General features: G+C 38.5%; 1 protein-coding gene across 1 annotated transcript in view; it reads right to left on the bottom strand.

Moving 5' to 3' along the window:
- The window catches only part of PEPD (peptidase D), a 255,845-nt gene that overhangs the window by 50,504 nt on the left and 189,589 nt on the right, over nt 1–15,752 (bottom strand). Inside the window, exon 11 of the mRNA XM_051979735.1 lies at nt 13,590–13,667. Coding sequence (XP_051835695.1) covers nt 13,590–13,667 — 78 coding nt within the window. The remainder of the gene's footprint in view (nt 1–13,589; nt 13,668–15,752) is intronic.

Raw genomic sequence — 15,752 nt, 5'->3', positions numbered from 1 at the left:
TATATTTTGCATGGCTATAGCTTCTTGGGTCTAAGTTTTGGCCCTATGCCTAATTTAACAAGCCAGTTCAATGCTGCACAATGTGCAACAACTGAGGGCAGGATGTATAGGGGAGAGGGCCTGGCCTGAAGGCTGGCTCTGCACCTTGGCCTTTCATTTGTAAAATGGGCATAACCCACATATTCATAAAACTTGCAGTATTATCCCAAGGAAAGAACTTTGTAAACCTTAAAGCACTATTTACAGGTGAGCTATTAGGAGTGCCTGCTGTGACACTTCAATGGAGCCAAGATGGTATTACCTCCTCTGACTAGCTGCAGTGCACCCCTGCACTTTCTCTTCAGGATGATTTTTCTCCTGATCTTTCCACAAATCCTCCTCTCTCCACAGCATCTGCATAGCACAATGGAAGACTTCCTCTAAATATGGATACTTTGTAAATGCTTATGGAACAAAATTGGGCTATTTGCCTCTTTTATTTTGCTTTTACTATGTAACTAGCCCACCTCCTTTTATAGTCCCATGTATCCCTGATTGTTTTTATGTTATTTTTGTGTATGTGTAGGCCATTGTTGATGATATGCTGCAGCAGCCTATTTATACCCATTATGTATCTTTCTATTGCCCTTTGGGTCACCTGGAATTCTGATTCTTCTGAGAGCATGACATTCTGTGACTGGCAGCTGCATTCACAGAGAGAATACTGATGTTAAAAAGATGAAGTTTGTGCAGCAGAGAACAGCCTGGGATCACCAAAAGCACTGAATGATTTCCCAAATACACTCCTGCTGTTACTGAATGCTGGGCTCAGCTGAGGGCCCATCAAAAGCACTTTCTGTTATTCCCATCCATGATATAGCATGTTTAAATCTCAGGCTTTTTTTTTTTTCTGACAGTCAGAATAGATCTCCCCAGTAAAGCAATTTGAAGCTTTCCATCAAAGCCATCCGGTAAAGAGGCCTTGGCTTTGTGGAGGATAAGAACTGGCTCAAGAACCATAGGATCAGAGTTCAAATCTCATCTCTTAGAATTCCTGTCTGACCTTGGACAAGTTATGGGCCTCAGCTTCCTCCTCTGTAAACGGAGGGTCCTGGACAAGGAGACTTCTAACGTTCCCTTCATTCATAGCAGTATTTGAAGCAGGAAAGTAACAGCCACACAACAGAGTCAGCTTGCTGTGTTATACTCAGCTGTCTGTGATGGGCATTCATGATTTAGTCACTGCCTGATGGCTTCCCCATGATGAATGAAGTGTAAATAACAGTGCCTTGGGCAGCCTTGTTGGAAACTAGTGGCCAGTTATTTGGTCTGACAGTGAAGTGGAGCATCAGTCAAAGTCCTCTTCAGATACCTCATCAAGGAATGGACATGACCATAGCTTTGTAAGCTTAATGCTGTGGAAAGGGCAAGTGCCAGCAGATTTGACACTCAGCTGAAAAGGCTACATATACAAAGAGGACTGGTAACTTTTGAGTTCGTGGTTCAACAGCCAGTCCAATTGTGGAGAGGCTCATCACCAGCAAGTCAGCCATCAGATGATGATTTTTTTTTTTCCTTTTGGCTTACAGCAACTATTAAACATCTATAGAGGCTGGGGGGAAGAGGAGGAAAGGAGGGTGTGATCTACACTGGTTATTGGAGAATGGATCTTGCCTCATAGAGTCACAGATACTTTGAGGTAATGAATGATATAATAAGGAGTTGTTCTGAGAACATAATCCCCAGTAACATTTTTTCCTTTGAAAAGTGGAGTATAAGGGGAGAAATGTTGGTTCAATTTCACTAAAAACAATGATTCTAGGGGGGGAGGGGAGGAGAGGGGGAGAGAGGGAAAGGTCTTTACCACCGTGATTGTCATCAAAAAACAATCTGGGCTTTGAAAGGTTACTCTAAAGTCAATGAAAAATGGTATGAATGTCTCTGCTTGCTACAGGACCATTTATTACTGGGGAGTGCAAAGTATCACTTCATCCTTCTTTGGCTAGCCTTTTTTTTTTTTTTTAAAATGACTAAGTCACTCAAGTTATTCAAAAATTTTTAAAAAGGCATAAGAGACCTTTTTCAGTAGGTATCTGGACAAGAAGTCAGAAGACCTGGATTTAGTTCTGATCTCTAAAATTCTGGTGAAATGTTTATTATATCAAATTTATATTGTCTTGTGTTATATCATTGGACAAGAATGTAACTCACAGTGATAATGTTTTTTTCCTCATGGGGAAAATTGTTTTATAACATATACTTTCAAGGAATGTATTATGAAAAAAAAAAAAGGTGGGAGGAGATTTCCTATAACATCATTGATTTTAGTATTTATTGATTTTTCTGGCCTTAGACTAACATACCATCTATTATTCCCTATTTATATTCCTTTTTCTAAATATCTCCTTAATCCTGCACTGCTCCTTTCATGACTCCTTCTCCCTGCCCCTAGATTTACTCTGTCTGAAAGCTTCCAAGCTAGAAGCTGACATTTTCCTGCTTAATTGATACCTTTCTGCTTATGATCTTAGGGGTTGGAAACCTTTGGATCCATTTAAGTGTGACTCCTTCCTCCCTCTAAAATACTTTAATTTCTTTGATCCAGGAGCTGCCAGGACCTAGCCTTGTCCCAGATGTGATGCATGACATGGAGGCTACTATCCCTTCCAAACTAAGCTCTGGCCACCAGAGCTGTCTGAACTGCAGTGAAGTATGGGCCCAGGAGATGGATACCCTTGTAAAGTAAAGATGATCATTCCTTGGGTTCCTAGAGACAGCACTGGTTATCTCTGGTCCCTGCTCCTTAGAAGTCTCAGGAAAGTATAAGTTCTACCTCAAAGTGAGGAAGGTCAGTGGGTGCTGCTATTTGAGACATGTCAGGGACTCATCAGGAAGCTTCTCTAATTGTATCCCAAATCCTACTTATAATCATAGGGTCAAAAACTAGTGATATGGAGGTCACCAAGGCTTATATGGAAGTGATAACTTGTCAGTTATCTCTTGTCACACAACTTGTAAGTGTCAAGAGTCAGGACTGGGATCCAGGCCCTCTGACTCATTACTCTTTCCATTACTGTGCCATGAAAACTTCTTCAGGTTTCTCCAGTTAAGTCATGTGGCTTTCATCTTTAGGCCTTGCTTTTAATATATCAAATAAAATGGCCCATTGCTTTTATCACTGATTGAATTGTCAAATTCTACTGTAAAGCTTTTAGTCCCAGCAATGGATTTTTGACAATATTAGATCAGACAACAAAGAATTTGAAAAGCAAATAGCTGAATAGCTGTCCCTGACTACTTCCCCCTGCCCCAATCACATTATACAGTCTCTGAAGCCAAATATAAATTATTTTTGGATTATTCATTTTAAAAATTATCTCTGCCACAGCTTTATTCTATTTGTCCAGAAACTGAGAGATAACTGGTTGTTTTGTTTTTTCTTATCAAGAGTTGTCTAGTCATTTCTATGGGGCAACCATTTCTTTGGGGTAAATGTGATTCATCAGTGAAAATAGTTTCAATGAGCAAGAGATCTTGATAACAAGCCAAATTCCCAAGGAAGCAGGGACTTCCAAGCAAAATTCTGCCAGCAAGCTGCCCTACACAATAGAAGGAAAAGGAAGGAAGGAGATGAGATGGGGAGTCTCTTCTTTTGCATTTTTGTTCCTTCCTTACAGACAGGTAATCTGACCTATTTTACCCTTTCAGACAGGGGCATGGGCATTAAAAAATAGAACAGAGGATCAAAGATAATGAGCTCAGACACTAGTTTTTTGCTATTAGTAAAGATAACTGCAGATGGAAACACACTCCTAAAATGTTTACCAAAACAGGAGAAGCTTATTACTTCAGAGGAGTCTCACTAAATTACAAAACTTGTCTAAGGAGACTGATCCAAAGAGGAAAGGACAGAGACTTGCAGGGGCACCCCTGAGAGGAAAGGGGCCTAATAATGAGCTTCAGGAAGGTTTTCTAGTCCCTGTGCTAGAATCTGGGTTTCATGTAGCTTGAGGTTAATATTATGGCTTTTATGCCCGTATAACAGAGTGATTTATTGTTTACTGAATGGGGGAGGTGCTCTGCAGACCTATTTCAATAAAACAATAGATTATAAATGCCTCCAGCAATCTGGCAGTAATGGTAATCAACAAAACATGTTGCACTAAATGCTACATAATAAATTGACTGTAATAAACTCATAATTATTCTACTGGCTACATTTCAAAGTTAGCACGAGAAAAATAAAAACACAAGTGTAGGCCCAGCATTCACATCAGAGGGCTCTAGGCTTTTCCAATTAGTTTCCAACAGCTGCTCCTGGGGTAGGTGGATACTTGGACCAATGTGGGATGGAGGCATCCACTGATCTGGGAAGGCTAAATAAAGGCTTAGAATGAAGGGGTGGCCCCAGCTCCCCATCCTGGCTAGTTGGGTGAGTTCACACCGCAAGGAATCCCCCAGTACACAGTCAGCTGTGTATAAAAAACTTATCCAAGTGTCATGCAGTGAGCAAAGAACTGTTCTAAGTACTCAACAATCTATTATTAATATTAATTATACAAATCAGATACAAATTAATAATAGGTCACTTTGTTAGAATGCTCTACACAACAGCCCTCCAAAATAGGTGTAGTGTGCCAAGGATTATATCCACATTTTATAGTTAAGGAAAATGAAGGGAACTGATTTGCCTATCAGATCTGGGATTTAAATTCAGGTCTGCTGCCTCTAGATCCAGTGACCTTCCTTAACACCACAGGGTTTTACAGTGTTCAAGTCACTAAACTGTATTCAGGGAAATGTCATAGGAAGCATTGAAGGAAGATTATTATTTTTTTAAAGAGATGATACAGTCATTACAGAATATTAGACTAATTTGGGGTTGGGGGAGGGGAGGTGACACAAACCCAATCCATAGAAAAATCTGTAAATATATAAGAAAAAGATGATCAAAGTCATGGTGGTGTCCAGAAATATGAGGCTGGTGTGAGACAGGCCTGATGGACTTGTGATAAGAGAATTTGAATCTAGAGCTTTTCCTTTGTAGAACGGGTATACTACAATGGATCATGGCTGTACCTGTGCCCTTGATTCTGCTGCCTTTGGACTTCTGGAGTGTAGATTCTTACTCAATATAGGGGCTAAGTAGGAACTACTCCCTACCTTGACCAGCCTGTGGGAATCTATAGCTAATTGAGGATTTTACTGAATTTATCAGAAAGAGAAAAGTTCTGAAAATCACCCTCAAACTGCAGCTCTACCCAAATCTCACAAGTCTGAAGAGTTTAGGGGAAAAATGAGTAATGTAGGTTTTCTATAGCTTTCCTAACGTAGAGTTCTCTTTCTTTATCATTTCTCTTCACGATGTCTAAGGCCTTCATCTCAAGCACATCAACTTAGGGCCACATAAGCCTTATTTCTTTACCAACTGGATCATTAAATGGAAAAGGCGAACAACTTCTAAGGCTTATAATTACCAGAACTTTATTTCCCATCAGAAACACCTAAATCTTTCCCTTAACATTGGCAGAAGCTAGAAGTCATTCAATTTCACATTTCTGTTTTCTAGGCAAAAATAAAAGGACTTTTTATATGAAAATCATTTGATCCAAAGTTAAAAAATCTAAATGGAAAAAATAAAATAACAAAGAAGTAGATTACAGAGCATTACAAAGCAGCAATCATCAAAACAATTTGATATTGATTAAAAAAAAATTAAGAGGTTGATCAGTGGAACAGATTAGTTTCATAAGATACAGAAATAAATGAAACTAACAAACTCGTTTTTGATAAACTCAAAGACCACAGCTACTGGGGTAAAGCTTTATTAATCTGACAAAACCCAGTAAAAAAGAAAGCAGAGCTTTGACTGACAGAGACCAATACCTAATGCCTTATTCTAAATAAAATCCCAAATGAATACACAACTTAGATTTTTTTTTTAATGTCATACTAAGAACAAATTAAAGGAACAAGGTATATTTTTCATATTGATGGTCAAGATAAGAATTCATGACCAAACAAGGGGTGAAAAGGATTGTAAAAGACATCTGATTATATAAAATATAATTATAATCATATTTTATTACATAAAATAAAAAAGATTTTTGAACAAAACCAAGGTAGCAATATAGGAATCATTTATATAATTCAAGTTTATAAGAATGAGAATAATCCCATAATTGATAAGTGGTCAGAAGGTATGAACAGATATTTTTTCAAAGGAGGACATTCAAGCTATCAACATCTATGTGAAGAAAAAAAAAGCTCTAAATTACTAATTAAGAGAAATTACAAATTAAAGTAATTCTGAGGTTCTACCTTATACTTTTCAGATTGGCAATGTTGGGGGAAAAAAAAGAAAATGATATTTGTTAGAAGGGCTGTGGGGAAACAGACACATTAACGCTGATGTTGAAGCTGTGAAATTGGTCCAGTCATTATGAAAAGTAATATGTCCACAAAGTCCCTTTGACTTAGCACTGAGTTTAAGATAAAAGAAAAAAAAAAGAAAATTATGTGTATGAAAATATTTATAGCAAATCTTTATGAATTTGCAGAGAATCAAAAACTAAGGGATTACCCAACAACTGGGAAATGGCTGAACAAATTATGGTATACGAATATAAGAAAATACCATCATTATCACTGTCATTGTCATCATCATTTGCAAATGCTTATATAGCACCTAAAATGTGCCAAGCATTGTGCTAAGAGCTTCAAAAAAACAAAAACAAAAACAAAACCCAAATATTATCTCATCTGTTCCTCACAACCACCCCAGGAAGAAGGTACTACTATTACCTCCTATTTAGTTGAGGAATCTGAAGCAAACAGAAGTTAAATGACTGGTTGATGGTTGTACACCTGTAAGCGTCTAAAGGCAAATCTGAATTCAGGTCTTCCTGCCTCCAGGCTCAGGGCTCTAACCACTGTACCACTTCACTGCCCAGGAGAAATGATAAAAGAATGACCAACCATGATTCCATTGAAGATGAAGCACACCAATGAACTCCTCAAGAGAAATGACAAATTTAAGTTTCAGAGTAACATGTACCTTTTTGGATGTGGTCAATGTGGAGTTTAATTTTGTTTGACAATGCATTATTTTTCCAATGGGAGAGAGGGAGGAAATGAGAAGCAAAAAGGAGGGAGGGAGATATTTTAATAGTCCACATTAGGTAATGAAAATCTATTCACATTCAAAATATTCAAATACTGACTCTGATTAGCTGTTGTGATCATGAGCAAACCACTCTCTGAATCTTCAGTCTTAACATCTCTTAAGATGTACACTATCCACTTCATAGGACTGCTGGAAATTTAAGTGAGTTCTTTAAAAAAAAAATTGCTAAATCAACATTGTTTTTTTTTTTTCAAGGAAAATAAATTTATTCCTAGCCACTTTACACTCTGACCAGGGAAAACCCAAAGGGCCAGAGAATTTGCTTCTAAAATCTCAAGTTGAAGAACTTCTAAAATCTAATTGAAGTCAAGGAAAAAAAAAAAAGACAACAATCAATAGTTCTGAGGAAAGCCTGGGCAAAGGTGGGTCTTACTGCTTCCTAGAAATCGCTGGAGCTCTTAGGATACACATTCGCCTTCTCAGGACCAGAAAGATGCAGTAATGGTGCCAAATGGGTTTGTTTGAATCCAGAATTCAGTTTGGTTTTCAGGAGCCTCACAAAACCCTATGACAGTGTCTTGGCACAGCTGTGGTGCAGCTGATATATGTCCCTATTGCTTGAGGATGCATCCACAGCACACTGATGTGACAATATATTTAGAGAATGAAGTTTGGGTTTTGCCGCCAAGTAGAATACCAAATGTGGGTTTCTATAACAACATGATTCATACAGAATGGGGGCCTGTTGGTTTCTTTGTATGACCTTCTAGACAGAGTTAATAACATATGATTTATGGAAACAGCTGCAGTTTCTGGTAGGCTACATTGATCCTGTCACTCGATGTGCAAAATACAAATTTAAACGAAATACCCTGTACAGGAAAACTGGGTTTGTTCAAGTGGGCATTCTGGGTCCAGATTTAATTGCAGAAAATTCGAGTTGGAAAGGGCCACAGAGGTCATCTAGTCAAGAGCAGATTGATAGATTTAGAGCTGGAAGGAACTATTCATCAAATACTCTGCTGTCCTCTTTCAATTGGCACAACCACAGCTTTCACCCTCATTCCTGTTCAATTCCTCAAGTACAAGGACAGAGGCAGTTTTCTGTTCTCTCTGCAAAGTTTTTCAAAATCATATTTTAAAGTAGTTGGTGCTTTGTAGTCCAGTTGTCTCACTGTTCATCTTGCTCTCCCTTGGAACTTCCCCCTTCCAACTTGTCAATGCTACGTTCTCCTTAAATGTGGAATCTGAACTGAATACTTCAGATATGGTTTGACCAGAAGGACGTTGGATCCTGGCTGCCTCACCTCCAAAACTGAAATTCAACATGGAGACACTATGGCAAATGAAGTATCATAAGAATTAGGGTCATATTATCATATAAGAGCACAAATATACAGTGACATGTAGTAATACTTAAAGGCGCTCTATAAGGATGAAAGAGTAGGGAGGCCCAGCCCTAGACCTGGTCCAGGCCTATGAAGTCCCTTCTGGACTCACCTCACTCATGATGAGTTGGAGCTTCTCAGGCCAGGAGCATATCCTCAGAACAACTATTAAATTATTTAAATATTCACTTGTGAGGCAGAGACCAAGAAAACACTATGGCTTCCCATAATGTGTGACAAGGGGGCATTTATATATAGGATGGATCCAAAACAAAATGATCAAGAACTTAAGAATTGACTGTTTTTTGGAATGAAGTTATTTTAGTTCTGAGCCAAAGGTGATATTGTATACATATCTACTTTGAACAGGGATTAATAAAGAAACAAGATAAAATTGCATTCCCTTTCCAAGGGCTTTTGGGTTTTCACAGTTGGTAGAGTCTCCTAACTGCTAATGAGGGTCTGTGCCAATGACTGGGGGCTCTGTCCAGAACATCTTGCTTACAACATAGCACTGGGTGATGAGTGAATCAGAAAATTCCAGATATGGTAGAAAGAAACTCTTCTTTTTGCGCTTTAAACTGTTTCTCCATGCACCCTGAAGATTCCCACCATGAGGTATTATCTTCTTCTGTAACCAGCTGACAGTACATTTTTATCCTAATAGCTTTTAACTCTGAGCAGTTCAGACATGAAGTCTGTTGTATCATTTATCCCTCCATGACACAGCTGCACAGCAATAAACAGAGACACAGGCTACTCACACGGAATGTGCTCACACAATAACAAAGGCTGAAAGTCTACCCTATGATGGCTAGTAGCTACAACCCATTTTCAATACCACATGGACCAGATTCTATTACAAAGTGCTCTGAGGAGCTGTCCAAATGCCTTTATTGCATTACAATTTTGCTGTGTCAGATGCAACTCAAAAGGAATGGACTCTTACTTAGGACTTCTGAAACTTCATGTTATTTGAAGACTTTAGATGAGCCATTATTAGTCATCTTTAAAAGCATGTTTTCTAGGACCAGATAGTCAAAGTGGAGAACCTCTGGGGTTAATCTTCCACTCATCCCCACTTTGGAGACAGTCAAGGACCAGAAGATGGCTTCAAGATCATGAGAATCAGAGGTAAGAGAACTGCCTCTTTTACCAAAGTGTGATGATACCTTAAATCAGCCATGTCACTTCTCTGGGCTTTATTCTTGTCTATAAAATAGAGAGCATAATTCCAGCCTTTCCCTTCCTCTTTAGAGCTGTTATGAGGTTCAATAAGATAACAGAAGTGTAAATACTTTGGAAATGAATTGCAAAGAATTGAAAACAAAGTAGATGCCCATCAAATGACTAAACAAATAGTAGTACATGAATGTAAAGAAATATTACTGTGCTAAAAGGAACAATGAATGAGATGAATATAGATAAGAATGAGAAGACTTACACAGACTTAAGGCAAAATGAAGTAAGAAGAGCCAAGAAAAAGATAATCATAATAACTACAACAATGTAAAAGGAAAAAAAGACAGGAGAAGATATCTTCCCTGAGTCCTCTGCAGAAGTGGAGGGTCCACAAGTATGGATCACTGTAAGATTTTTCAATATATTGTTTGGTTTTGATGAGATTCCCCCTCCCTTTTTTTTTTTCTTAAAAATTATTTACTAGAAACAATGGCTCTCTGGATGCAGGAGGAAGGAAATGTAAGTGATATAATAATAAATGATATCTAATAATATATTTATCTAATTTGATAATAATTTAATAAATGACATTAATAATAATTTAATGCTATAATAAATTATATTTAAAATCTTTTTTTAAAAAAGAAAATAATTCTATATCCAAAGAAAGAAGCACTTGGACAGAGATCTAATGATCTGATGCTGCGAAAAGGTGCCCTCCTTTAGCTGCAGAAAATTTTGGGGACCGCTAGAAGGATCTCCTTCCCCATAATTGAAATATAATGGAAAATGAGTGACACTGAAATTTTCAGGGCACTGTGGCCAGTAAGAGTGAGAAATGAATTTAAAGTTAAAACCCCTTTCCCCTACCTCTCTGACATTAGGCTCCATTGAGGAAGAATCAACTACTGATTCCACCTTTTACTCAGGCTGATAAGAATGAAAAGGATAAGCACAGAATCCAAGGAATTCAAATAAATAAAATGTGACTCTAAGGCATTATGTTAGAATGAAAAGTTACATAAGCAAAGAAATGGTTTTAAATTGGGAATGGAGGTAATGGTGATGGGGGTACTCTTCTTTAGTCTGAAGCCAGGATGGATCAGTCCCTTTTTCTATGATGACATCTCAATCTTTTACAAGACTTTCTTGCTCCTGCTGGATCCAGCTCAGCTCTGATTTCCAATGAGCAGTTGTAACTGCATAAAGACAGACAGAAAGTCTGCAGGAAATGAGCAGAATGAAACAGAAAGGCTTCTCAAGAGCATGAATAGCAAGAGCTGGGGAGATCTTGCTTTTTATTATATTATTGTAGAATAAATTACTTATCACATAGGAATCTAGAGATTATTCCTCTTCACCAAATCATGAGGCAGCTTCCCTTTGTGGGGCTGAAGTTTCCCACCTCCTTCTGTTTTCTTCAACAGTCATCTATTTTTTTTTTTTTATTTAATGATTACTTTATAATGACAACATTATTCCTTGCACTCGTTTCTTTTCCGATTTTTTTTCCCCCTCCCTCCCTCCCCCCCCCCCCTCCCCTAGATGGCAAGCAGTCCTTTATATGTTGGATATGTTGCAGTATATCCTAGATACAATATATGTTTGCAGAACCAAACAGTTCTCTTGTTCAACAGTCATCTAAATGGTAATCACAATTTTTAACTCTCTGAAAGATGTAAGACTTTTAAGTAGGACTCAGAATTGAGTGATTAAATGGAGATCTGAGGAAAATACATTTTGAACCTTATCATAGAATTTAGAGGGAAAGATATAGTGTCCCTGTCTGTGAACAAGAGGCTAATTTCCAGAAGTCCAGTGGTAAATGGAGTCAAGAAGACTATGTGAGGAGCTTAGGCCCCAGCAGGAGGTGTCTGTTCTTTGCCTTAGAACTTACGTATTAATTAATTAAATGACTTAGCCTTCTGGCATATCCACAAGATAATCAAAATCAGCAATAAACAGCCTTAGGAGTGAGAGAGTATATATAAGCAGAATTTATCACTTTTATTGGCTCAAAAAGTCACTGAATCTTATATTAATAATTCCTAATGAAGGCAACAACCAAAGATAAAAACAAAATCCAACAAACACCTAAGATTCATTAGGCCAAGGACACAAAACATGGGTTTTTCCAACTATTGATAATGAAAGCCCATGATTACACAATGGGATGAGTGATAGGAACAACCAGAATTTCATCATCCAAGAATTCGCTGGGAAGGCCATTGCTGTCTCAAGATCATAGGATTTTAGAAACTAGAAAATCAGTAAGTATCTTCATGCTTCTTAGTCAAACAAGTCTGTACTACCTTTAAAAATTTCCAAAAATGGGGCAGCTAGGAGGTGAAGTAGATAGAGCACCAGCCCTGAAGTCAGGAGGATTTGAGTTTAAATCTGGTCTCAGACACTTAACACTTCCTAGCTGTGTGACCCTGGGCAAGTCACTTAACCCCAATTGCCTCAGCAAAAAAACAAAACAAAACAAAACAAGAATGACAACCAAAAAAAAAAAAAAAAAACTTCCCAAAGTGGTATTCCATAGAATTTCTTAGTAATCTACTTTTAACTACTTATCAGCTTCAAAGAGCACCCTTAAACAGAAACCAATTCTGTCTTGTTCCTCCAGTCTCTCCTTCTGTCCACCATCTGCTCTCTACATATTGCTGAAAGTGTGTTAGGAGTAGGCTAAATAGCCTATCTCAGGCTAAATCATCCTAGTTCTTCTAACTTTTGAGGAGGAAAGAGGAAGAGTTTAAGATCCTGTGTTTGTCAGCAATAACAAGATTATGCTATGGTCAATTCTGAAGAACATGACTCTTCAACAATGAGGTGATTTAGGCCAATTCTAATAGACTTGTGATGGAAAGAGACATCAGCATCCAGAGAAAGGACTGTGGGGGTTGACTGTGGATCACAATATAGCATTTTCACCTTTTTTTATTATTGTTTGCTTGCTTTTTGTTTTCTTTCTCACTTTTTTCCTTTTTTGATCCGATTTTCTTGTGGGGCATGATAAATAGAGAAATGTGTATAAAAGAATTGCAAATGTTTAACATATATTGGATTACTTGATTTCTAGGGGAGTAGGTGGGGTGAAGGGAGGAAGAAAAATTTGGAATACAGAGTTTTGGAAGGGTGAATGTTGAAAACTGTCTTTGCATAAATTTTGAAAGTAAAAAGCTATTATTAAAAGAAAAAAAAAAGAGCCTGTGTTTGTAATGGGAGAAGAGAAAGATTTAGAAGAATCAAAAAATACATGTTCATCATGATGGCCATCTAATAATCAGGCTATTTTTCTCCTGAGAAAGCCCATTTAGACACTCACATCATACATGTGTCTCTCCTATTTGTAAATCTCTCCAACCTTGAAATCTATTGAATTCATACTACATAATGGATATAGGAAAGAATACTGGATATAGAATATATGAACAGCAAAATCTCAGTCCCTCTCCAATCCCCTCCCCCCCCCCCAAAAAAAACACCCTCCCACTTTGAAATCTTTTATTCTTCAATGTGCATGCTAGCTGAATGTGGTCTATGCCTGTTTCATACTTGAGAACTGAGAACAGCCTTAGTTTTGGTCTTGGGAACAGACTCAGCACAGTGTCAGCTACTAAAAGGCGCTGCAATAAATTATGTGTTAGATTTGTTATTAATGCACAAAAAGGGGACATTCTGGGATTTCTTTTTTTGTGTGTGTGAAAATAATCTGTGGGAAATATAACACTTGGTCCTAGGCATGATGTCTGTGAACCTAAGTGTAGCAGTAAAGGAGGCTGGGGCAATATCAAATGTGGTTTTCCTGTGCTCTTGGGCCACTGTAGAGCCTGCCTCTCTGTAATGAGGCACTCACCACCAAAGGATGGGAGACTGGGGTCCTTGGCCCACCCTTCACTCTATGTACTTACCACAGGTCTCCATCTTGAATCGTCTTGTCATTTGGGGCTCCAGCATGTCCATAGTGTAAGACAGCACCATTCTCTCCACTTAAAAAAGGACAAAACAAGGCTTGTCACCATACTGTATATGCATAGAAATGGCAGTGGGGGAAGGACAAGCAACAGAAAGATTATTTACAGAAAAGAGGGCTCAGAAAGACTTGTATTCTAGGCACTGGTCAAATACGCTTTTAATGGATTATAAAAATGTTCTGTTAGTGATGTCTCATGCTTCTTCCCAGAATGTGCACAGCCTGACTCCAGTATTTTACAAATGACAAAACTAAGGCACAATGACTTTCTCTATGCCATGATATACAAGGAAACATGGGAGCAAGGTTTGTCACCAGACTTCCTCAATGTTGTTGACAACAGGGAAAATGTAGATCCCAAAGATTTCCAATTTCCTGATATGAAGCAGAGAAGAGAGTATTTGGGGTGAGACCATAACACTCTATTCTGATTCCTGAGAATTTAGTGAGAGAAAACTTCTCTGAGGAGATAAAGGAAGAAGAATCCTCAGGGACTGCTTGGTTTTGACTTTTCAAGGAAAAAAGGGAACAAGAAGCTGTTGGATTGGCTACTGCAGCAAAGTACCTGGGGGCTGTTCTGTCATGTGAAAGTTCCCCCCAATCATTTATGCCTCTTTGGAAAAAAATAAAAAAGAGAACTTTTAAGTCTGTTGAAAAAAAAAATCACCTGTGTGTAATATTTATGGCCCCTTTCAGGAGGCACAGGAATCATAAAAGTAGAAATAATGATTTTTCTCTCTATTCACCAGAGTAGAAAATTTCCAAGGACCGAGATGTTCAAATGTATTATTCATATACGGAAGACTTCCACCTCAGCAGAGACCTAACTGGTTACATCCAGGCTGGGCCAAAGGACACTTATGCCAACAGAAATCGTACCTATATATATTGGTTGCAGCACAGAGCACTGAAAGGGGGCAGGTATTGCCGCTTGTGCTCAGATAGCATACCAATGTTTCTACCTATATAGCTGCAATATTTAAGCAAGATAGTCAATGCATTCTTTGCTGGTTGATGAGAGATTCTTTCTCATAATACTGTCTACAGATATAGAACAAACAAGTAGAAGGAGAGGAATGGGGAGGGAACAGAAAAAAGCCTCTAGTGGCAATGAGGCTACTATGGTTTGGGATATCCATTTTCCCTTATCTGTGTTTGCTAAAATTTTTATGTATCTGTAGTTACACTCCTGAGCTGCCCTGGAGTCTGGGTACAGTGAACATCATTAGGGATTTGGCTTGTGAGAATCCTGGCAGACCTCACTAGAACCTTTGTAATTGATGTCTTCCTCCACATCCCCACATTCTCTACCTGGGAAGGTAGGCAAACCTTTGGCATCTCAGCAGAGCTATGGAGCAACAAGGAGCACTGGGCAGTAGCTTACAACAATACTAACCATTAGTCCTTGTTGCCTCCAGCCAGTTTGACTTCTGCTTGCCATTTCCCCTCATGTTAGCCACCTCTGCCATGCAGGCCATCTGCCTGCAGATTCATTTCAAGCAGGCCAGCTCTAAACCCTCCCTGACCACAGCTCCGACGTCAGTTTTTAGGAAGGCATCTCTGCTCCGTCTCCTGAATCTGTGTCCATCATTATGGCCCCACCAATTTTCAGCGGCCTCTGATGATTGCCAGTATCTCTTTACCACCACCTGCTTTATCTACCTTTATTTACCCAGCTGGAGAGACTTGGTTGGAGAGGATGCTACACAGCGTGGCTGGATGAGGGAGGCACTACAGGTAATCCAAGAGACAACACAGTCACACAAGACAGCACAGTGTGCATGTGCTATCTGTTTAACTAGATCCTAAGCTCAGTACGGACAGGGATTATGTCACTTTTGTCTGACCGCTATACTTATCCCTCACTGGACAGAACATTTAACAAGTGCTCAGGAGCTACACTTCCAGCATTGACTGATTCATTACCTGTGATTTCCCTTTGGAAATTTCACTTTGGAGATGTTTTTTCATTTTAAACTTTTGAAGCTCTGGGATTTTTCCAGGAAATCCCTAAGCCTACTATTTTAGAGTTTGGGTCTAAACTTTCTTCCTTTTCACTAAAGTCGTCATAGTGAGCACTATTTATTCATTACTCAATGAA

Source organism: Antechinus flavipes, chromosome 2 (genome assembly GCF_016432865.1).
Source record: "Antechinus flavipes isolate AdamAnt ecotype Samford, QLD, Australia chromosome 2, AdamAnt_v2, whole genome shotgun sequence".
NCBI lineage: Eukaryota > Metazoa > Chordata > Mammalia > Dasyuromorphia > Dasyuridae > Antechinus > Antechinus flavipes.
Note: the sequence above shows the minus strand (reverse complement) of the source record. Positions and strands in the feature narration are given on the sequence as shown.